General features: G+C 37.8%; 1 protein-coding gene across 1 annotated transcript; it reads left to right on the top strand.

Annotated features, from left to right (window-relative positions):
* Positions 1-287: 287 nt before the first annotated feature.
* CIP2A (cellular inhibitor of PP2A) lies at positions 288-24,800 on the top strand. Its single transcript, XM_074928400.1, has 21 exons — positions 288-454; positions 1,911-2,058; positions 2,971-3,083; positions 4,627-4,721; positions 5,368-5,464; positions 6,429-6,551; positions 6,703-6,848; positions 7,526-7,601; positions 8,695-8,922; positions 9,406-9,565; positions 10,416-10,557; positions 11,302-11,401; positions 12,282-12,400; positions 14,901-15,090; positions 17,194-17,268; positions 17,352-17,462; positions 18,209-18,405; positions 20,357-20,470; positions 20,984-21,066; positions 21,555-21,694; positions 22,773-24,800. Exons 1-21 carry the CDS (start codon positions 353-355, stop codon positions 22,941-22,943), a joined length of 2,730 nt encoding a protein of 909 aa, XP_074784501.1. The 5' UTR covers positions 288-352; the 3' UTR covers positions 22,944-24,800.
* Positions 24,801-25,085: the final 285 nt, after the last annotated feature.

The raw sequence follows: 25,085 nt of genomic DNA, 5'->3' as shown, positions 1-25,085 counted from the left end.
TCCCACACCCCTCCTCTTCAGAAAAGCCCCACTCCCTAACTGTCTACATCGCATCGGTGCAGGTGAGCCCTGAAACCAGATTCTCCCTCAAGGGATAAAGCAGCCGTTCCGCCAGCTCCCCCTAGTCCCTCATCCCCAATCGGCACCGCCAGCGGCCGCGCCGCACCCCGCCATGACTCCTCCCCACGTCCGGCCCCCTTAAAGCAAGATGGCGGAGGCGGCCTCTCCCGTCATGCCCTGCGGGGTGGGCGGCCGCTCCCGTTCAGTGGACGCGGCCCCCAAAATGGCGGCGGTGGCGGGAAATACGAGTGGCTTTCGTCGCTGGTGTGTTTGAAAGAGTTGCTGAGGCGCCATGGATGCTGTGGGCTGCATGAAGTCCCTGCTCCTGGCAGTCACGCAGTACCGGGTCGCCAAGACACCGCCCAACGCGGCGCTCCTGCAGCGCAGCCTGGAGGTGAGAGCGGTGCCGGCCCTGCGCCCCCGGGCCGCGCGTGGAGCGGCGCGGCCGCGAATGTGCGGGTGGCCGTGGTGTCCCCTCGGGCTTCGGGGCGCGGGTGGCTCTTCTTGGGGCCCGGCCTCGGCTGGCTCCTCATCGCCCTGGGCGGCCGCAGCGCGGGCTCTGGAGCCGCTGGGGCCTCGGCCGCCTCCGCCCCGCCGCTGCCCGGAGGCACTGCCCAGACGGGCCCGCGGCCTCCTCCGTGGCTCAGCGGCCGGAGACTACTTTATTATAAGGTTTTAAGGTGTTTGTGTGAACTTACTGATGCGTGCAGTATGTTTGTATGTATACAGGTTAAGCATATAATGTGCCTTATGAGGGACTTGGTTTTTTTCATAGCCCCTAAATTCTGACCCGCAAGGATCACTTAATTTCACAATTTAAATACAGAGTTTGAATGATGAACTGGTCTTGAATCTGGAGCTTGCCAGTTTCATGCAACAGGTAATCAAAGGTGTTTGCTGCAAAGGGGTAGGCCTGTCTGCTTCCCTAACCTCCAGGTAGAGCCTGTGTACAGCCTTGTGGTGGGCATGCTTGGTATGGTGAGAGATTGACACGTTGTCTGAATTGTCTAATCTGCCAGGTACCTTTTTCAAATGCAGATTTATTTTTTTAATTACTAAAACATTAATATAGGAGTTAGTATTCAGCTTGGCTTTCTTCTCTTTATCCATTGTAAAAAGGTGTACAGGGGATATGCAAAAACAACGTTATGTTGCACTATTATGTAAGTGTAAGCTGTGTCTACTTGTATTGATATGCCAGGTGTATTCTTTTCAGCATCCTCTAAACAGGCTTCCCTGAAGTTCCGTTTTTTCATTTCATGCAAAGAGTGCTCCCAAAGCGGCACCACCTCTTACTGCTTATTCTTCCTGTGGAGTGGCCCCTTTAGGTTCCTGTCCTTGCCTTTAGAATTAGGCTGTTGGGCTGAGCTGGAAGCTGATTACTAAATGTTTGTGTTTAGCTATTCTTTCAACATAAATAAACCCTATCTTCTATCTATGCTAAAACATATGTAGGAAAAGTAACCTGGTATTAATTCTGTTCGATGTGTGAAGAAATACAAAGTGTTGCTCTGATACAGCTATGAGATGAAAAAGAATGCTGTTACTATGAATGCTGTCAGCAAGCAAACAAAAGAAGCCCCAATATGTTACAAATTAACACAATGTCAGCTTGGTACTTTCCAAGAGTAAAGGGAAACATGTCCACAGGAATGAAAACCAGATTTTTTTCAAAACCTTTTTTTTTTTTTTCAGCAAACACGAATACACGTGTCCTGTTAAGAGTGGAATTTATGTTCCTGTTTTGTCAAATAGGGCAGAATCTATTTAATGTAGCTCTCTGCTTTGACTTTTCTGTTAGATATTTTTTTGCAATTGAGTAGTTAAGGTTTTTTTTCTCCCTTCTCCAGGTTATCTCTGGGCTGAAGCTTACACGATTATTTGCTTCAAACCAGATTCTACCAAGTGAATGTCTCAGTTGCCTAGTAGAACTCCTTGAAGATGCTAATATAAACCCATCTCTGACCTCGTCTGTGGTTACTTTGCTATCACAGCTAGGTAAGGTTTGCATCACTGTGTAGGGTGAGGAATTATTCTCTTGTCTGTGATTTCTGGAGCTTGAAAGGGCTACCTTTTTAACAAAGAACCTGCCAGGGGATGCGAAGACGAGGAGAAACCATATTACATCAACAACTGTCATAATCTCAATTTATCTCTCTCCCTGAGTGTTTGCTGGGTGGCAGTTTGGGCTTTCCAGTTGCCTAGGCCTGTGTGCATCAAGTTTCCAAATTACAAAATAGGTTCTACTGCCTATTACTTATTTTTTGAGATTTAAGTCCTTTATGATGCCCTCTTGTTTATCTTCTCTGATTTTTAGAGTTTTTAGCCTCTTTAAGCTTGCTTTTCGGTTTTTGAAACAGTTACTGTAAAATTATATTTGTTGCTGGGATTCTTAACTATATTTTACAACCTGCTGGATCTGGAAAACTTTAAGAATTAGTCCTCAAACTGATCTGTTGCTTTACTGGTCATCCTTGTGTGCTACATCTTGTCCAGAACTGCCAAAGTGGAGCTGGCTTTTTTATTTAACTACTGCTAGATAACCCTTATCAGGATATCAGTCCATATTCATGCCCACCATAGCATGAAGCAAGAAACTGAGACCATTGAGCTTTAAAGCCTTTTAGGTGCAGCGTTCAAGATCTCAAACACAACTAGAATTTTGTAGGTAGGAGGTAGGCCATTCCTTCGATGTCCAAGTGTCTTAAGGAAAAGTATTAGTGTTTTAGTTAACTTTAAGTTCAGAAGGTAAAGATGCAAGTGCATACGAACTGTGTTTTATTTGTAGTTATTTGTGAAATATACATGAAAAACTGGTCAAAGACTTTGGCTTCTGCTTAGGTTGGTAGCTAATACAACAGTTGATTTGCTATGAAATAGGGTATTTTGTTAATAATTCTTTGATTCCAGCTTCAGACAATGAGACTAGAGAAGCCCTTCAGGATACCTACAATCTGACCAGCGTGTTGGCTGGAGTGGTTCATCGAAGCTCTACTAATCTTAGAGACCCAGTCTTATTACAGGTAACAGGAACTAATGCTTACTAATAATTGGCTACTGTTACATAGTAAAAGTTATACTGTATGCATGTAATAACTCTTTAAAAGCTGCATCTGAAATAATTTGTTGAGAGAAAGTTGATCTTAGCTGTGTATTTTATTTGCTGTATGAGGCTAGTATGATGGTGTTTTAACACTGCAGAATTCTTTGTATTCTCTCTTTAATCTTGCTTGTGCTTCTCACCTGTTCTAATTTAAAAAAACCAAAACCAACAATGAAACAGAACCTCCTGGCTTTGAAATTATTTCAAGAAGTCAGCACTTGAGAGCTTGGAAGGTTATTTTCCAGTTGAGGTATTTAGTTTGTTCTCCTAATGTTCATGACAGAAGCCTGGAGATAGTTTTGTCTAATCAGTACTTTGACAGGTAATTGCGAAGGAGTGAAAGGAAAGCTGTAGCTGTTAGTTCTCTTGGAAGGTTTGCAGGGCATGTATGCCTCCTTCCCTGTGGTCAGTGCTATCTGCCAATGAATGCTGGGGGGAGGTGGGCGGGCTGTACTAATGGAAGCTTACTTCTAGGAGCCAAGTGCAGACAGTATTGATTTTTTATTTTTTTTTTTGTAAACACATGATATCTCACAGTTCAACTTCACCAAATCTAACCTGTCCTTTCTGTTCATTGAAAGTAAAGGCTGGCAAAATTCTTTTTTTTAACATGCACAGGTCTTTTCATATGTGGCTTTCAGAAAGTACTTGCTGGCTACCTGTGGTCCTATCTCTTCTGGAGAGGGAAAACAGAAAATTAATTTGCTAGCAGTTCTGTAACCCTTGATCTGTTGAAAATGAGTCAAGCATGCAGTTAAAGAACACTTTTCCCTCATGGTTTGTCTATTCCTCAAAGCACTAGGAGTACCAGAAGACTTAGGGATCCAGGTGACTTGCCAATCAGTGTCAGATTTTGTAGTGACCAATAGATCCAATTATAAGACCTTTTAAGTTCTTGTATCAGATTTATATGGTGAGATTGTGTTTAAGCTGCTGACCTATGCTGTGATTTTTGTCGTGTTTGAGTATATAAACTTCATATTAACTCAGTTATGTGCCAAAAGAATGCTGTATGAAGGCCTTTACTACCATTAGATCCATTGGCAGTTTTTACAGCAAACCTGTTTTCCTATAGTTTCTGCAAGAGATTGCAAAGAGCTTTTTGGATTTTGGTGAAACTTCTAGATCTCTCAATAGGACAAAGCCCCTTTCTCACTGACTGAACAGAGAACTTGCTGACAGGGCAAAGGGGAGAGCTGGATGGGCTGAAAAGGTAACTCCTCTGTCAAAATAAAGCCTTATTCATCTTTTGGGGCTTTTAATAAGTCCATCCGTGTGGTAGGACATTATTCAGTGTGCTTGCAGGAGCTCATGTAATTGTTATGTTAACATTACAGGGTCTGAAAATTAATTCAGTTGTGATGTCTTTTTATTTGTCCTTTCAGTTTAAGCTTTTAACTTGTAACATCCTTCACTGAAATGCTACAGGAAAGACATATGTTAATAGCTTTTTATCTCCTCAGAGTATTCAGCTGCTGCAGAGGCTAACCTACAATGTTCCAGTCTTTTGTGCTGGTGCCAACATTGATGAATTAATTTCATTTCTAATACATCATGTGTAAGTGTGTACTTAGTTGTCTTTTCTTACAGGAAATATCTAGCTAAGTTTCTAAACTTTCTGAAGGCCATTAGTATATTGAACTAACCTGGTCTCCAGAGTGAGCTGTGACATTTTTGTTCTGAAGTTAACAAGAGATTTTTCTTTGAAAAACCTGTTGTTACAGATTGTCAAATGCAGTGATTGTGGGACTTTGGCTGACTGAATATTAATTGGCCTCTTAGCCCACCCCCACACTCCCGGGAGCAGGGAGCTAACAAAGAGATAAGCCAGGAGAAAATTCATGCCTGTCATTAGGAGCAGACTTGTTGGATCAAAACGAGTTTCACGAGTGTCCTTGTAAGAAATCTAATGACGGTTAAAAGCAGCTGCAATAAATGACCTTTGATAACACTGATCTCTGATTATTTTTTTTTTCTGATGTGCTCAGTTAAAAACTACCCACACTGTGGGGATTGCAATCTGAATTTTGCTCTGCTTGCTGAAACGGTGTCTAAAAAAACAAAACCAAAAAACCCCCAAAACAAAATTCAAAAGTCTCCCAACCACCCTGCACCCTGTTCCCTGCACTGCAATTTCTTGTAATTAAATTCTGGATGCTTTAATAAAAACATCTTTGTTTAAACTTCTGGACTTTTCTTTTAAGTCAATCCACTGAAGATGAGTTAACGATACCATGTTTAGGACTCCTGGCAAATCTCTGTCGTCACAACTTATCTGTTCAAACTCAGATAAAATCTTTGGTAAGAGTTTTGTTTTTGTGGCATGGTTCTCTGCCTTGAGGGCAAAAGAGGATTACTTGACTCTGGGGAATTACCTTAGTATTTCTTAAGAACTTTTTTTGGCAATAATATAATAGCCCTGACCTGCTTGTTCTGCAAAGTTGGTGGTCATTCTCACATGTTGGAGAAAATAACCAGTAGAACGGGAAGTTGGGTATTCTCTTTCCTTCTCTGCATGGCTGTTGTTGCACTAGCTTGTGTTACACACTCTGCTTCTGCAACTTCTCTGCAAATGAAAGGGGAATTTAAAACTTGAGCGTTCTTCCTTAGAAAAACTAAATGTTGTTAATGTATAAAGACTGTAGTTGGGTTTGTGGTAAGCTGCATTAACTTTGGCCAAGAAAGAGATTTGCCTTTTAAAAGATAAATCAATAAAATATCACTGATCATGATGTCAGGTCACAGCCCTTGAATCCTTCAATAAACATCTGTATCTGAGCTACTCAGTTCCTGTCTCTTCATAAATCAGTGTAAACATAACTTTTTAATTCAGAAATAGAAATCTGTCTACATAGTGGTGAGTGTTGTACTGTTTACCTTGGAAGAGAGGTGGGGTGGGGGAGAAGGAGGAACTATTGTCAGATCTGAACAGAGAAGGGATGGAGTTCAGTTTTCAGTGGTTGTTTTCTGTAAGACACTTCACAAAATTACTTTCTCCTGTTTCTTTAATGATGGAATTTATTCCTTGGTGTTTTTTTCATTTTTCCTTCTACAAGTGCAACAGGGAATTGAGTCATTTATATTAACACCAATATTGTGCAGTACAACACTAAAATAGATTTTTCTAGAGAACTGCTATTGTTCTAATGGGGTTTTTTTGTATTATTCTTCATGCTTCATATGGCTTATATGTACAATCTGTCATTTTGGTGTTTTTATAGAAAAATAAAATTTATAATGCCTGCGTTTCTCCTTTTTGCTTTAGAATAATGTGAAGAGTTTCTATCGTACCTTAATAAGTTTCCTGGCCCATAGTAGTTTGACTATGGTTGTGTTTGCACTTTCAGTATTATCAAGCCTTACTTTAAATGAAGAAGTAGGAGAAAAAGTAAGTCATACTTTGAAGTCTGTTCTATTCTTAAGTTGTAGATAAAGTTAACAGTCACACTGCCCAAAATACCCTCTAATTCCAGCTAGTTTTAATAAGCAAGAGACCCAGCAAAGTATGTGCCCATATGTAACTTTCTTCTTCCTTTTAGCTCTTTCATGCTCGAAATATCCATCAGACATTTCAGTTAATATTCAATATTGTTGTAAATGGAGACGGTACTCTAACAAGAAAGTATTCTGTTGACCTACTTATGGATCTTCTGAAGAACCCCAAAGTTGCCGATTATTTTACCAGGTATCTTCACTTCCTAAAAGTATGGGATATTTTTCCTAAGCTCTTGTTCAGTTTCTTTGCTAAATGATATTTGTATTCTTAACCAACTCTTTGGAAAAAAAAAATTCCCTAGAATCTTTTTGAATGTTACTAGTCAATTATAGCTGCTGCACTGGAAATTAAAGGATTCTTGTGTTACTAGTTTCACACAGAAATGTGAATCAAAATCTGGGCTTTTTGTTGTTACTTAAGGAATATTTAATAGTGTGTTCAGTAATACTTTGTCTGGACTGTATTGGTAGTCAGACAACTTGATGAGTAGCTATCTTGCCTTTTATGGGCCTATATTATCTTCAAGTGGAATAGTATGGTTGAAGCTAATTTTTACTGGAGGGCGTCACAGAGTAGTTCTGTGGAGAGCTTGACTAGTGCTTCTGCAAATTCACCTAGCAGAACTTAGCTGCTGAATTTCAATCTAGATTGAGCAATAAAAATAGCTGAAACTCCTGGCTTATTCTAAGGAATTTTCTTTTATTAGAATATTTTTAAAGTTTAGTTTATTTTAAATAGAAATTACAATATGAAAACTATCACTGTACTTGAAGTGTTTGGGGGTAAGAAGGAGAATAGGGCACTTGCATTCATCACTCAGTAGAAATGTCTGAGTGAAATTCCAATTTTTCTTCTCTGTGCTGTAGATATGAGCATTTTACCTCATGCCTTGGTCAAGTATTAGATCTTCTTCATGGAAAGGATCCTGACTCGTCATTTAAGGTATTCATACCTTTTAAGTTCAAGGCTAAGAGTACAACTCCTAATCTAGTTCTACCTCTGTACTCATAGATAGGTTCCTTGTGTACGAGTGTTAATAATGAAATACATTGATTTCAGGACTCAAGTGACCTATGGTATTCACTGGGTTTGTATTTTGTAGTTGTTCAAAAGGCTGTCAGATTGGATTTGCAATGGTTGGTATTCTTGCCAGGTTATGTGTGTCTGCTTTCAAGCCACAGACATAAAGGCAGAAAGCCAACATAAACACCTTTTGTGCTTTGGCTAATTAAAAATTTCGGGATCTACCAGAAATGCAGTGTGTACCCTGCTTTACTGGCTAAAGCTTCAATTAATACTACTCAGACTTTGAACTGATGATCAGGGAACCATGATGCTAACTTCAAAGATTTAGGAATAAGTTCTCTCACATTAGTTGAACAAATTGATGCCACATTTGGTTAATCAGTTAACTGTTGCGTTCAGCTTTGTCTCACTACCACCTAACTTAAATGAAACATTGGCTATCTGTTGCTAAAGGCTAAAATATGAAATATCGTGAAAATATTGGGGCTAAATACATCTATGAAACAAATTTTAAACTCTTAATAAATGTGTTTCACATAATAGTAAATGATAGATGATAATGTTTCTGTGTATGTGTTTTTTTGTTTTTTATTGTTTTTATTTAGAAAGACATATTGACAAGGAGTTTTTCAGGGTGCTTTCCTCCTTGTCTCTGAGTCTGCACATGTGCATCCATTCGTGTCTCAGTATTTTCCTTTCCATAGCTTTCTTCATTGTAAGTGTATATGCATTTCTTTGCTTATTAGATCACTAGCCAGCAGTCATGCTTTTTAAAAAAGAAGGGAAGGCAGTATGCCGAGTATTGTCACAAGCTTTTACCAGCCTAATGAACTGTGTCTCTGCTGCTGACTTGGCTTTAAGGAAAGAAAACTATTCTTCAGAAATCTTTGAAGTGCTAAAAGGAGTTGTATGGAACTTAAATATCTCTTTAGACTTGTGCTATGGGAGTTGCAATTTCTGTGTAAGTACTTGATTTAAAAGCATTTGAACTCTCATTCACTTCGCACAGATCTTAGAGCTGCTGCTTGCCTTCTGTTCTGTGATAGAACTGCGTCATACCCTGCGGCAGGCAATACTGGAACCATCTGGCTTGCCAGTCTCTGGAAATACCAGATTTCTGACTTGCTCAAAGACTTTTGAACCATCTGTTGCATTGGTGCACTTGTCAAACCAACCATTGGAAGGCTCAGAAGACTGTTCAGTTCTAGCACTGCAACTATTCAAAGAGATTTTTGAGGTACCAAGACTGATACTTGAGTTTAAAGAGCTCCTTAGCAGCTATATTTTTAATTTATTTTTTTTAAACAACTATGAGTATTTTACATGAAAAATAGCATGTAAAGTTATACCTGAAATAAAATTCCTGTTCTAGAATTCCATACTTTGTGAAACAAATTTTCTTTTAAAGACATGCTGTATTTTAGAAATATGTCTTGTTTGAAAGCTAAGTAGAAGATAGAGCGGTTCATGAAGTCACGAGGTAGATACAAAGCTATCAAAGAATTGCTTTCTAGGACTTGTAGAAGTGAGGAAGTTTCTGCTATTTCTGTGCTCTTTGCTAAACTTCCTCCTCCAGTATGATACTGATCAGCAGTCTTAAACCTGAAATAGCAAGAGGCTGGGAAGGCTAGAAGACAGGCTGGTGGAGGGAAAGGGTAGAATAGAATTGGCTTCCATGTTCTGTAGTTTTAAATATTGACCTAAAATGTCTTTATTACAGGATGTTATTAATAGTGGGAACAGCACCTCAGCTGAACACTTCGTAGATCTTTTGCTGCCTGTTCTTCTTGATCATCTTCAGATGCCAGAACAGACTGTGGATGAGCTATTAGTGAAGAAGAAATGTGAAAGAATGGTCAAGGCTATTAATGTCCTGACAAATATCCTTTTTATGTACCCATTGACAGTTAATTTATTCCCCCAACATGATGTGCTCTGAGATGTTAGAAGAAATGTCCATCTTGGATCTCTTTAATAGCTTTTAATGACAATACTGCCCTAACTTTACTTAGGACTGTCATCTTGAAAGACCTCAAGTAGCTTTCTAACTGCTGTAAAATGACTTTGTGACAGTGGAGCAGGATAAAATGTGGTGGTTATTCAACAGCATAGAAGCACTTCACAGATCAATAATGAAGATGAGAGGTTTTTGTTAAAATTGCAAGGGCAGTTTGCGTGGCCATCTTCTTGATCAGTATAGTATTTTTGCTTAGCTACTCAAGTGCAGATCCCAGCCAAATATGATCAGTGAAACAAGGAAAAATCATGTGGAATGATACTGTTTTACACTCCTCTTGGAGTCCTTAGCATCACATAGTCCTTAGTGTCATGTAGTAAGAAGGACGTGACTGCAGGATGCAGTCCTGCATCCAAGCTGAGTTCTGGAGAAGTCTCTTTGCTAGTTCACTCCTAGAAAACTAGTTCTTGTATTCAGGACTGGTTGTTCACTGCCTCTTGCTCATCATTTTTCTTAATGCCTCTCCTTTTATTGTGGCTTCCCTTAGCTGTCTGTTTCCAAGTAAACATGTGTTTTAATTGAGAAGTAAAGCTTACTTGGCTTGTGAGTTGAGCATAACTTCAGTGGCTTATGTAGTTGTGTTTCAAAAGCATTTTTGGAGGCTCTTGTGCTTTGATGCATTAACTTTTGTGTCCTTTATTATTAGAAAACGTTGCTTTTTAGTGCCAACATCTAAGCATAGGTATATTAAGTTTATTCTTAACTCAGTCTACTGCTCTGTAGAGATGACATACTGAAAATGCATGCCTCGAAGGTACTGACTGCCAGCCAGTGCACGTCTCTTATAGAGCACCAATTTACCTGTAGTGGGATTGATACTGGTTTTGGGACAAAAGTAGTGGACTCTAAAATGTGGTGAGCTCACAAATTTATCCAAAATCTAATTTAGCAAGACTTCCATGAGAGTTGTAATTATTGTTCCAAGCAAAAGTATGTTGTGGTTGAAAGTACCATTTAAATGCATGTAAATCAATACTTTCTACTGCCACAAAAACACCACGTTTGATTTAAAAACAGTAATGTTGCTGGTCAGGTCAATAAGGAAGACCTAGCTTTAAACATTCACATACTGTTTTCAGCATAAGCTGGAGATCCACTTATGTGGAACAATGACCTTAAACCTCATGTAGTAGTTCAAGGTTATCAAAGTTGAAGCTTACCAGGACTGCTTATGGCACATAATTTTTCATTTTGATTTTATGCAGCTAGAGTTCAAAAAATATCACACCATCACCGTGGGAGGAAGTTACTGCACTGAAAATGGAATATACATTTCTTCAGCTCAGTGTCATTAACCTGAATGTCGATATAACTAAGAGTTATACGGGCAGAAAACAGTAAAATTCTAATTAGACCTACTATTAAACCCTCTTCACATTCAACTTGAAATTGTGGTTTTGGTCTTCACTGTTGTGTCCAAGGAACTTGGTGGTTTCTCTTGATGTTGGCATTGTTGTTTTGCTAGACATATTTAATTTCTTTGTGGAGGTATTTATTAATCTCTTTAAATTGACAGAATTTATCAGTGCTGATTTAACAAATCTCACTCTCTGCCTTTTTTTTCCACCCACTTTGCTTTTCTATTTATATGTTTAAAAGCAAACTTGCTGCTGATATTATTTTGAAAACGCTTGATCTTATGAGCAGACTGAAGCAGGATGTACCTGGTATGGAGGTCAACTTCTACAAAATTTTACAGGTATGATTTCAAAATGTCTTATGAAATGTGTTTGCAAAGGAGAGTGTCACTGCACTACAGCAGTTTTTGTTCTGAATGTTCTGCATGCTTATCTAGGAAGTAGTAAATCTTCTAGGAAAACATAGTACCCTGGGCCCAATTCCCAAAAAGGTTGTTTCATTGTTAATTCTTTTAAAAGAAGAGCAGCTTGCTTTTACTCCAATCATTTCAGTAATGCATGTGAAATATACATCAGCTGCCTGGTAAGAACTGTCTTTTTAAAACTGAGTTAGGACTGCAGTTTAAAGGTGGCAAACTGGGAAAAAGTTTTTACAGTCAGCCATATAAGTAATTGTGGATTTGGTTGCTATTAAATATATAAATCTAATTTGTGACTTTGCATAGTCAAAACAGTTTCTGGTAACTATTGGTCAGTGGGTACCTTAACACTTTACTTTTTGACTGTCTAGATTACTTTTCCATCTACACTCTTCATGCTGTTTTGGAGGGTTTTCTTTCAAGAATGGGAATTGTGTAATTTAATGGGTAGCAATGACAGTTTCACAGTCCTCAGGAAATCCTTGTAAAACTTAAACTTGTGACCCCTTATGATGGAAATCAAGCACTTGACTACTTAACTACTTCAAGTCTTCTCTTTACTTGTTGTGTTTCTTTAATGGGAAAACATGTTTTTAAATACTTCAAAGTGTAAACTATTTTTAAAATCACTTATCTTTTGTTGACTTCAGTCTCAAACTTAGAAGGGCGAACTTCAAGAAGGTAGCCTAAATTTTGAATAAAATGTTTCTGTTCTCATGGGCCTTGATACTGTGATATGTGGGTGGTTTTGGTTGTTGTTGACTGTTCCATCTTGTTTTGACCAAAGTAGTTTCTTTTTCAGGATCAACGCTTGATTACACCTTTGACATTTGCTTTAACATCAGATAATAGAGAGCAAGTCCAAGTGGGACTTAGAATACTGTTTGAAGCTGCACCCTTACCAGATTTTCCTGCCATAGTGTAAGTTTACTTTTGCAATAATCCGGTAGGATTTGACATTTTTATGGGCTTAGTGATAGTCATGTTTCTTGGCATATTATTTTCAGTTAACCTGAGACAGAAACTTTAGAAAAATTGCCTTGTTTCTTCTTTATCTGCAGTTAAGAATCAGTAGTGATCTTGGAGGCCAGAGGAAGTAGTCCAAATGCTGATGGTATTCAGTTAACATCAGATCCTAGAAAGCATAGTCGTGACTGACTTCTGTTGCTCAGGGTTCATTTGTTTGAAGTCTGTGCTTGGAACTTTCTACTTGGAGTGTGTCTATTCTGTCAGATTTCTCTCTCTCTCTACTGAACTTTGTCAGACATGTCACTCTTCAGTTCTTAAAGCTTAACTTACCCTTTTGCAGTAACTTCCAAGAAGGAACAGAATAGCAGAAGACACAGGCAGTTCAGGTAGTGTTTAAGGTGGTCTAAATAGGGGAAAAAATATTGAGAAACTCTTATTTGATGGAGTCCTTATTTCTGTAGGTATAATAAAATAGGGAAAAAGTATCTTAAACTGTGTCACAGTTTTTGTAACCTGGAAACTAATCTGAAACTTCTCTTTTTATTAGCTGAGCTTTTTAAAAACAAAAATGGGAATTGTTTGAAAGGACTTCCAGATTGGGTGCCTTTTTGGCATTTGAGCTGCTTTTCTCAAGTGAAAGATTTGTAACATAACTAGCTTATCTTGGAAGAGTGACTGAATTACTACTTATATGGGGGAGAAAGTAAAGGAAGATGACCGAATCAAATGGTAATTTGCTGCATTGTGGTTTCTTGGTTGTTTTTGAGAAAGCTTCTGAAGGTAGTGCCATGTACAGGAACTTTAAATAAACAAACAAAAAACCTCCCCACACCCTAGGGAATTACACTTGTTTCTATCATAACCCAAAAATAGGCCAGTGATAGCAGCACAGTAGCAAGAGTCTAAAACTGTGTTCATTCTGGAAACATCAGTGCTGTTCTTATGATTATCAAGGAGTACTATATATCAATATATTATTAAATGTATTTGATATATAATAATTATATATTAATATATTTAATTAGTTGTAGACTTCAAGAGAGAAATACAGGGGCTTTAAGTAGAAAAATCACGGGTACAAAATTTTGAAAGCCAAAGCACCAACCCAAATAGAGTTTCAGAAGAGGCATACAACTCTGGAGGTCTTGGGCTGCAGGGAGTGCTTTGGACCTCTTCCTAAGGCTGAGACAGTAAGAGGTGGTCTTCTAGCCTGCAGGAGCTGTGCAGTTGCTGAGGATCTGTGGTGTCAAATAAAGGAGCTTTGGAGGTCAGCCTGTGAGTATCAGAGATGATGAGGAAGAGATTAACCATTAAAAAATATAAAGCTTTTACTGTAAGGGGAGTCAAGCACTGGAAAAGGTTGCTCAGAGCAGTTGTGGAGTTTTCATCCTTTAAGATAGTCAGAAATTATTGGACGTAGTCATGGGCAACCTGCTTAGGGCAGGATTATTGAGCTGTAGAGGTCCCCTTCAACCTCAACTGTTCCATGATCACATGATTTTGTGGATACAGGAAACATTTTTATAATGGCCAGTAACAATTTGTCTGGCTGGAAGAATGAAGGATCTGTACAATCCAATATGCCTGGAGTTGTACAATGGGATAGCTAAATAACATGTCTATAAATGCAAGTTAAAAATAGGTTTTGTTCACTTAGGAAGCAATTGAGACAGCACTTCAGTGAAGTGGTTGGGATAACTTAGTAATTAAGGAATTTATTGAGAGGAAAAGATTTTTGACTGGTGCCTCAAAAATCATCTCTTTTCATTCTCTCTGATTTGGAACATGTCATTAGTAGCTGCCTCAAATACCAACAACAAGTTACGTACAGACACTGGGATATAAGTACTGTAATTACTTCTGTCTAGGCCTTTGTGTTCTCTTCCCTGTTCAAATTTTAACCGATTACACTTTTATCTGCATACTTAATTCTGGTTAAAACCAAATGAAATATGCTATACTCAATATAGTATTGTAAAATAGCATCTCGGACAAGGAAAACTCAGGTTTAGTGGTAGCACTCTGCCTTTTCAATCTTTTTATTTTTATGCCTAATAGAAGTTCTTACTAAATACCTTCTTGATCTTCCTATGTACAAGTAGTGGCCTAGTTAAGTCGAGTAATGACGTATGAAATAACCTGTTTCTGAGCTAATTAGAAACAGATGATCTCTTTTGCTCAAGAAGAGCTGAACACTATGCCCCTTCTGGTGAGCACTTGTTTTTAAAGGTTAGCCATGACAGGGTTTCATTTTATTTTTTCCTATTTTCTGTATTTCTGGACAGTTTGGACGTGTGTCTGATACTACATCTTAATGTTGTGTGATGCAAATGTGACTGTTCTGTAATTGTTTTCAATGGAAGAGAAGTTAACTATGTTACGAAATTATTCTCATCTTAGTTCTTGCGATGATACTTGTAGCAGGTTGTTAATAGCCTTTATGTTTATGCAGGCTTGGTGAAAGCATTGCAGCAAATAATGCTTACAGACAACAAGAAACGGAGCACGCATCAAAAAGAATCCAAATGCAGTCACCCATGACCAATGTTACTTTGAGGTGTTCTTCATCCTGTCCTTCAAGTGATGAATCCCCAACTTCAAATATTCAGGAATTGATACAAAAACTTCATTCTGGACTAGAGGTTACTAGAATTTATATAGCCTTGTTAAATATTTCACAATTATTTTACTGGGGCACACATAGAAATTAAAATCCAAGTGTCAGGCTATAGTGCATGTATCAACTGAGTTCAGTTTAGATTCCTACCTATTCAGAATGTACTCCTTCCACTGAGCTCCTGAGCAGAATTAAATTATTTGTGTTAGATCAGAAGCTGGGACCCTTACTGAGATCCTTTTCTCCAGTGGGGTTGCCCAGACTCTTGTAACTGTCAGGTGTTGGAGGTAGCTGTCAGATATGGTCACAACTGCCTAGACTTGCTGGGACGCATAGAAGGATCTTCCTCCTCCCACTTCCTAAGAAATAGCCTGTGATAACATAGAGATTATATGCTGCTTTAGAAGAGTATGGTGCATCTCTTGCATGCCAGACACTCCTATAAACCTTCCTTTTCTTGCCTGTAGCAGACTCTAGCATTTGCAGTTCAATTTTTGTGGCCTCCTTGGAAAGGCACAATTATTACTTCAGAAGAAAGTTTTTGGTTTCCTCTGCAGCAACATGCATTGTAAATGAGACACTCAAGCACCACTTATTTGTGGGCCATAGTGTCAGATACTGAATATATTTCCTCTTTCTCTTTTCTGTTCAAAGCAAGTTAGTTGGCTTTGTAGCTGCTTTAGACTGCATGCTGGATTGTTGCTTCTATTTTCTTCTGGCTTAAAATATCAGTATGCAAATTGGGAGTATGAACAAAAAGTGCCTCATCACGGCTTGGTATCTGTATTAGTAGCATTGCCTCCAGCCTTAGCTTTGCAACCCTTCTCTCTTCGGTGTAACTGATAAGAATGAAACTCAGCAAGCTACCAGTTCCAGTCAGCTGCTAGAATAATGGTGAAAAGGGTCAAGTGAGTCTTCACTTACTTCATAGTCTACTGTGTATGTATTCATGTAAGTCAGAGCAGCCACAGGTGCCTAACAGCACTAGTGCAACAGCTTCCAGGAATGTGACAAATTGTAAACCTGCTTCAGTTTTTTTTTTGAGGAGAGAAATTGAGTGAATCTCTTCAGCCTTCTAATTAGCAGAGCTTTCCTTTTAAAATTCAATATACACATTCACTTAAAATATCCAGTACTTCATCTCTGTGTGTTCCATATGTTGTATGAAGCTCAAATGTGTGTAAAAACATAATGGAGAAAATACTTTTAATAGTATTGCTGTACAGAGAGTGAAAGGAACTTACAAAAGCTTTTCTTATAGTAGTAATATCCAAAAGGACATGGAGATGACAAGTTTGCAAGCAGAAAAAGGAACTACTTGTTTCATAGTCTAGGGACAGGATAATGACCTGAGAACTGGAGCTCTTTGGGGGCTACTGTTAATATGCAAAAAATAATAACGGTTCTAAATGGTGCAGAGATGGCAGCTTTTCAGTAGGTGATCATTGTATGAACAGCTGGGACAGCTTGCACTTGGTCATGGATCAGCATATATGAACAGCTGCTCAAAACTGGTGTTAGAGTAGCACTGCCTAAGAAAAAAAAAATATCCTGAAACCACCAAGTAGCATTCTCACTTGAATTGGGCATGTATTTTGATAAACACTTAGGACATGTTGAGCCATATGGTAAATTTCCTCTAGTAAGTCAATGGGCTAACAAAGTAAGTTCTGTTCTGGATAGAACCCTTTCAGAACAACTTTCCTGGGCCTTTTCTGATCATCTTTATGTTGAGAAGGCCACAGAGTATGAACAAGGATTTTTAGCTATGTGCATTTTGTGCTGTTAATATTAGGACAAATTACTTCAGGTGTCCTGTGAGGGGCCTGCTAATTCTCCAGCAAAGATTAGACCAAGGGGAACCATTTTAGAATAGTGATGTTACCTTTAATAGTGCTGGACTGACAGCCTTCTGCAGATTTACTCAGCCTAAATAGTTCAGTTACGCACAAACTTTCCACGAGAGTCAGGTGGATGCATTTGAGCACACAGTCTCAGATATAAAAATAAGAACTCAAGTCTAGTGGACAGGTGGAGTTCACAAAACTACTGAACTCTTCAGGGCACACATTACCTATCTAAGTAAATACAAATTTACAGTAGCAGTAATTGGAAAACATTTCTACAGATGAAGGAGCCGTTCACTGATATGAGGATATCTGACATAATGGATGTCTATGAGCAGAAGCTGTCGGCGTTAGCAGTGAGTACAATTTCATGTGCATGGGTATGCTACTGTCTGTACATTCAGAAAACATTAATGAAATATGTTCTTCCTATGTACAGTCTAAAGAAACTAAGCTGCAAGACCTTTTGGAAGCAAAGGCTCTGGCTCTGGCTCAGGCTGATAGACTGATGGCTCAGTACCGATGTCAGAGAGCCCAGGCCGAGTCTGAGGTAAGTAGCAGGAGCTTTCTCCTGGGACTCACAGGTGGGGCTGAGTAATAATTGTCTGAGTAGTTTTAACTGTGATTGCGTGTGTGGAAACTCTATACTGCTTAGCTGTAAGCTGTGCTTGCAAGTTAGGGCAGTCTTAATTTTAATCATAAACAACCTGTTGTCCTCTGGATTGTTCTTTGGGACAGTTTTTTCTTAACTTTCTTTCCCTTACAGGAAGTCAATAAAGCTAACTTCCTGTACCAATTATTGTTTGTTAAACATTAGTGTTAATTTAACGGTAGTAATCTTGAATAAAGCCCTTTACTAGAATTCTATATAGAATTTGTTGGTATATGACAAACTGTTCATGCCTTTTAATCACTGGTCAGAGCTGAACTTTCAATAAAGCTTGCTTCCATGGGGTATGTATTTGAGGTGCACATTGAAAACTCAATCATTTCTAGTCTTTAAAGGTTATTATAAAGATTGGGCTGCAGATTACTAAATCCATAGCTAAAATGCATCATCATATCTTACTACTTCACTCTCCCCTCACGCTGTCTATGAAGGGAGCTAAAGGAATTTAGTGAACAAATTAATTTGTAGTTAATATTAGGTGAGAGAGATCCTGTTCTTAATGTAGCTGATGGCATTTTAGTGTTAGATCTATGGCCTCAAATATGCCTATTACAAAGTGACTTGTGAAACGGAATTGCTTGTAATTATGGGGCTTTTTTTTGTGGGGGGTGTCTTTCCACTCAAAGGCAAGAACTCTTGCTGCAATGTTGAAGGATGCAGAACGAAAAAATGAAGAACTTAATGATTTGCTGAAAGCTCAGCAGGTAGAATCTGAAAGAGCACAGACTGATATTGAACAGCTCTTTCAACACAACAGGAGGTTACAAACAGTTGCTGAAGAACATGAAATAATGAAAAAATCCTCTGTTGATCTTCTTCAGAGGTAAGGCATGTAAGATCTCTAAGCAAATACTTTGTATTCAAAGAGTGATGAAGCCCTTTACTGGGCTAAGCACATTAGAAGGGCAACATTACATGCTACTTCATGTTTTTAAGTGAAAAATTCATTAAGTTTTATTTTTTCTACATGCTTATCAGTGAGGTTAACTTAAGTCATTCAAGAAGTTAATATGTTAAATGGAGTGAGAACTAAAGCTGTAGATGTTGAAGACTGAGCTCAGGAAACAGCATGAACTTTATATAAAAGGGAGCATTGTTCTCTAAGAAACAAAATTAACAATGCTTAGTTTCTATTACAGAATCATAGAATCATGCAGGTTGGAAAAGACTCTTGGGATCATTGAGTCCAACCATGAGCTCTCTCTACAAAGTTCTCTCCTACACCTCATCCCAACATCTCATCTAAACCACCCTTAAACACATCCAGGGATGGTGACTCCACCCCCTCCCTGGGCAGCCTATTCCACTGTCTGACCACTCTTTCTGTGAAAAACTTTTTCCTAATGTCCAGTCTGAACACCCCCTGTTGCAGTTTAAAGCAATTAGTATTACACCACACTCTTGGCTTCTTCCTTTGATCTTATATGCTGTCTTGATGACATGTTATAAATAGTCTGGAGAAGCAGCCAGTAACAGTATGTCTGCACAAGGTAGGAGCTTGTATCTTTGACCATTTGTGTGATTGGCAAATTTGTCTGAAATTAGGTAAAAGTGACACAGAGAGGAAGGAGGCACCTTGTGTGTCCTCAATTATTTGTAAACATTATTTCTTTAGGATCTTAGGCTAAAAAATGATGAGTGAGACACAATGTATATAAAGCTAGAAACTGTTTATGAAAATCAAATGTGCTTTGGAAGAATAAAAGCTTAAAGGAGCTTTGGCTTTTCTACTCATATGAGCTGGTCTTGTCACTAGGTGTCAGCAAGGCAAAGGTACTGATAGAATTGAGCGCAAGTTTCTTGCTTAATAATGGGAGCAGGCATTATATTAGACAATTTGGAAGGCATATTGCTGCCAATAAGAGTCACTGAGGGAGGAAAAAATGTATAAAACTTGTCCATTATGGGGTTTATTGAATAAGTATATAATATGGTCACTGTATAGTCACCTCTTTGAATTGTATGCAGCCATACACTGTGAATGTGTATTTGACTAATTTATGTGAAACAAAAACCTCAGTCGAGTATCTAACAGTTGTAAACTCTACAGAGTAGGGATAAAATAGCTTTCTGATCCTTGCGGTGTTTATAAAGCAAAAACTTGCTTTATAAATCTGCACACTTTTAAATATACTGTTCCTTAAAAACAATCAAATAACTAATATCAGGGGAGAGAGTTTTCCTTTTGGTAGAAAAGTAGAAAAATATTTGCTTAGAGCATGAGATCTGCCTCAAAGTTTTATTAAATGCACATTGTGTTGTCTTCAGTATCTTCAGTTTTTAGTATCAGAAGACAGCTGGAGGTCATAGACTGACTTAGTGTCCCTTAAAAGAGGCCTGCAAATAGCTAATTTATAGCAGTTTGCATATGTCAAATTTCTAAAGGCATCTGTGTGTTTTGTCAGTTCCTAAGAGTTCTCAACTGGAGGAAGGTTTCTTCCTGATTGTTAATAATAATATGTAAGGGATCCACTGAAGCTTGGTTTGGCTTTTTTTCTTTCTCCAAGTATGTCCATTAAAAAACCAAAACAAACCAGAAAAAAACCCAAACAAACAACAAACTGCCACCAAATAGCTCTCAGCTGAACACACACTCCCCCCCCCCCCCTCTGCCCCAACCCTTCCACCTCCCTGCCCCCAGGCAAAACGCCTTGCTTTTAGCTTGAGTGAGATGATTGCACAGATGATGTCAGGTATTTTTGACAAACTATTAAAGTAAAAGCTTTTCAAAAGCACTTATATTCTTCAGTCATAACCCCCTAATTCATTTGTAGGTATGAAACAACTGAAAGACAATATAAAGATCTACAGATTACATGCAATTCACTAAATAAACAAATGGAAGCAATGAAGAAAGTAAATGAATCACTCAAGCAGCAGAATGACAGGTAAGTTCAATTCAGTCTCTTTTTAAAAGCAAATCAAAACAGCCAATCTATATAGCACTTTAGTCTCAAATTTTCAATTGTTTTTTAAGTAACATCTGAGAAGTGGAGTTAGAAGAAGCAAAAGATACCTCAGGGTTGCTTTATATGTGTATGTTAATGAATTTTGATTTGAATGACAGTTTCAGTTCTGTTGTGACATTTTGACTGTAGTGGCATTTTGAATGCTTTATGGCTGTAATCAAAAATAACAGCTTCTGGTGTTCAAGCTCCAGGTATGAACCTTTTCAGTCACTTCTAGCATGTCTCCATGATCTGACAAGGGAAATGACTGTTTCATGGTGGGGGGGAAGGAAATAAAATCTGTCTGTGCTCACACCCTGCAAATTCATTGATTCGATTTGAAGCTCCTGACAGTGATAGGCAATGATACAAAAATTGTTCTAGTCTCTTAAGACAGAAAAATGGTGGCGTATCTCACTTTGATCATTAAAATTTATTTCCCTGCAATTTTAGGACTGCTGCACAGTTGGTAGAAACAGAAGATCACAGACGAGAATTACAACAACAGCTACAGGAGAGAGATGGCAAAATAGCAAGTAAGTTGCTTACCTAAAGGTCACTGAACCTTGAGAACTAACTAGATTAACAAGTACTGTTATTACGGGCTCTAGATAAGCAACTATATCTTATTAACTAACTTATAAATCTGTGTTAGCCAGGGATACAAAAATTAACGACTGAAACAAGTACAGATTTTTATTTTTTAGAAATACATAAGCTTGATTTCCCAGACTACCTAGACTTCAGTGAATCTCTGCACAGCATCGTATGTCCCTTCAGGATCTTCTTACAGCATGTCCATTAGAACTATTTTCTATAGGAACTGTGAATTACGATAGCTTAATTTAATGCTTCTGCAAATGACGAAGCAACCACTACAATTTAGCAGTAGGTGGCACTACTCAGTAATTCAATTATTGGCAGCCATGTTGAGGGGAAAAAAAAAATATCCTGGTTTCCCAGGCAATGCAGTATCTTTTCTAAGTTTGGCAACCTCCTTTTTTAATGTGTTCCTTTTCTTAAGCCTTGCAACAGAAAATAAAAGTTCTGGAAGAAAAACTGAAAGCTCAGCAGAAAGAAAAAACAGATATGGAACAAACTATAGATATTCTTAGAAAGGAACTAAGTAAAACGGAGCAAGCAAGGAAGGAACTGAGTATCAAGGTAAGGAATTATTTGCACCTGTGTTCTGGAAACTGGAATTTTAGATATCTGTTTAACTGATATTGTTGGTAAATCAATATTTCAGTGGTAAAGTAGCTAAAGAAACTAGAGCAGTCTGAGTAGGGAACAAGAATAAATTCTCTCAGCTTTAATTGTATACCTTTTGAGTAGCTGAACTTGATTTTAAGAGAAGACAAGTCAAGAGTCAGGTTCTAAAGAGGCTATATGAGGCATGGTGTGAGTAACATTTGGAAGAAAAACCTCTATTAAAATATTAAATAAGAGAATGTAGCACATACCTGTTCAGTAGTTTTGACTGCTGCAAAATGTGAATTGGTCTACTTTCTCCCTTTTCTTGCGTCCTAAATTAAGGTACGTATGCATTTTGATGGGTACATAAATAACATCTGATTTTGATCTTTGAAATTCTAATAAAATATCTACTCCTATCTCTAAGAAAAATACTGTCTTTTTTCAAAACAGACCAATTTGGCTGTACTAAGTTAACAGGGCAATGTTTAAAAAAACAAAACTAAATCTCCAAAACTTCAGTGCAGCCTGTACAGGGAGCCTTACCTATAGGCAAGGACATAAACTCAGAAGGCAGAAATTCATTCTACATGCAAACTGATCAGCAAATGCAAAGTGTGCAGTCTGGCAAATGCATTTGCTGTATTTCCATTCCCTGGAAGTGAAGCCTTATCTCTCCAGGCAATATTATCCAGTACATAGCAAATATTTCCCTTGTTCTTGGTAAATATTTACTGGTGTGGGGGTTGAAATGAAATGTGGATGGCTTAACTGTGAACATTTCTGCTGCTTAAATAGGACAATGACAACATGGGAGTTGGTGCTTTCCCATGGTATCTAACATTTTGAAGTGTGGCAGTAGCTGTAATCACTCATGTGCACCAAATGTAGAGCCGAGAGAGATATTTCTGAAACAAGCTTTTAATTTTAAAACTGCTCTTTAATTACTTGCTTAAATTCACCACCAGGCTACTCAGCTTTCACTGTATTGAGTATGTTTTTCAGTTGATAATGGAGGAAATTATAACATTTTTGTTTGTTTCTGCAGGCATCTTCTCTGGAAGTTCAAAAATCCCAGTTGGAAGGACGCTTGGAAGAAAAAGAAGCACTTGTAAAACTACAGAAGGAAGAATTGAACAAACATTCCAATATGATTGCAATGATTCACAGTCTAAGTGGTGGCAAGTTAAGTGCGGAAACAGTGAACCTCAGTTTATAGGACTTTGATAAGGTTTTTAGTATTTTATACATGTATGTAAAGATTTTGAAACCTGAAGCTATCATACTATCTGACTTTTAAAAAAATCTAAAATTAAAGTAGCCCAACTATCAGTTGAGAATTGTGGAAGCTTTGATCTGAAAAAAATGAGCTACTGTATACCAAATAGGTATTCTCATGGTCTTGATAGAGTTGTATTGGGAGCTGAATGAAACTTTTGCTGTGGCTAACCTTCCTAAGTATATACAGGGAAACATAAAGCAAAATAGAAGTTACTGTCAACTCTTTTGTATATTCTTCTATTTGCTATCTGGCAAGCAGCGTGCTTCATAAGTTAAGCACTTTTATAATTTAATCTTGTTAATTTTGACTCTTCTGAATACCATTATTATTTGTGCAGTGTTGCTTCCTGATGACAAAGGTACAAACATAAAAATAATGCATTATATCAATTAGAATGTGTTACATTGAAAGCTGTATTTGTCAGTGTATTAGTGCAAATGTTTCATGTAGTAAATATGTGGAGGTGTTTCTAATTCTGAGGAGATATGAATTTTAGCCAGTAGAACACCACATTTGAATGACTTTTTAGCAAGTAGCATGAATTAAAGAAAGCACCTAAAATGAAATACATGAATGTACAAATATTTCTTAAATACTAGATAATACTTTCCTGATCCTACAACACTTCATTCTTTAAAAAATCTGCACTTTTTTCACTGTCCTACCTGGTGCATGCTAACTGTTGTTGGCATTGTTCTTTTCTGTTGACACCAATAGGATTTCATATATGCTTCATAGTTAGGTAACTTTGGTTTTTTTTAAAAAGTACTTTCATGTGAAAGACTAGTACTAGAATTTGATGCACATTTGAGTGGCAGAACACTTTCCTGTCCTTAGTTTACCTGTGATGTGACTGATATGTCTTTTAGCAGTTGACAGAACTGTTTCATTAGTATCTGTATTTTGGTAGAACTACAGAGTTTTGGGTGATCGAATAGATATATCCTTTTCTGTAATATTACTGCCTTTATTTGTATCTAATTTGTAATGGCTAGATTTTAAATACCTGAGATTCTTTGTTTTTCAGTTGTGTAATAGATGTGCCTTACTGAATCTGTTCAAGTCATGTCTAAGTACAGCCTTGTACGTTCTATTGCAATTATACAACATCAGATGAATTGTATCTATTTTAACCTGTTATTGAAATACAGTTTTTATAACTTAACCACGGGTAAGATTCACAAACACTGTTCTGGTCTTTGAAGACCAGGGGAATAAAAAAAAAATTGCTCCATTCTCTGTGGTTTATGTATTCTGTTAAATGAGGTAAATTACAGGGATGACTGCCAACTTTGTGCATAATGCATGCAGTTTGGTTGCCTTTCTGCATAAAATGCAGTTATTGCTTAGGAAGGTCAAAAAAAAAAAGTGATCAGAAGTGCTGAAGTGAGGGCTTTTGTTAGCTTTGCAAACTCAATTGAAAAGAAAGCTGCCTTAACTATTTATTTTTATTTCAGTCTAATGAGTGTCAAAGTTAACTTGCAAATATAGATTCATTTCTCTTTAAGTCTCCCGGTCATGGGGAAAGGTGAGTAAATAGTAGTTTTATTCCTTTTCTGCTGGAATCTTCTCATATAAAGAAATTCAAGCAGGAAATGTCAAGTGTGTTACTAATTAAACTGATAAATGTTGGTCTGACTTTGTTTTTAAATGGTAGAATTGGAGAGCAAAAATGTCAAGTCTGCTCACCAGGGTGAGGTTATGCAGCAATAAGGCTCATGTCCCTGGAAAATGGTAAATTAATCTTTGGATTTTACATGATAGAATCCACAGTAATAAGCATGGTGTATAAATATCGACTGTTGGGTTGGTGGCTTGTTTTCTCCTGGAAAAAATGTACTGCTTCAATATGCTGTTCTAAGCCGAGTGTTGCTGAACTCAGGGTTGCATAGCAAATAAATGCATGGACACACCAAGCTACTTTGCCAGCATTTCTGTGTTCTTTCCTGGCAGTGCTTTTCCAATTGGTAATGAATAGTGGCTAATGGAACTAGCAAATAAATCAATGTCTGTTTAAAATATTGTTCAAAAAATACAGCTCTTCTCACTGTAGAAAAACCTGTAGATGTTTACACTCAA

The sequence above is a fragment of the Athene noctua genome, chromosome 1 (assembly GCF_965140245.1).
Source record: "Athene noctua chromosome 1, bAthNoc1.hap1.1, whole genome shotgun sequence".
Lineage (NCBI taxonomy): Eukaryota > Metazoa > Chordata > Aves > Strigiformes > Strigidae > Athene > Athene noctua.
Note: the sequence above shows the minus strand (reverse complement) of the source record. Positions and strands in the feature narration are given on the sequence as shown.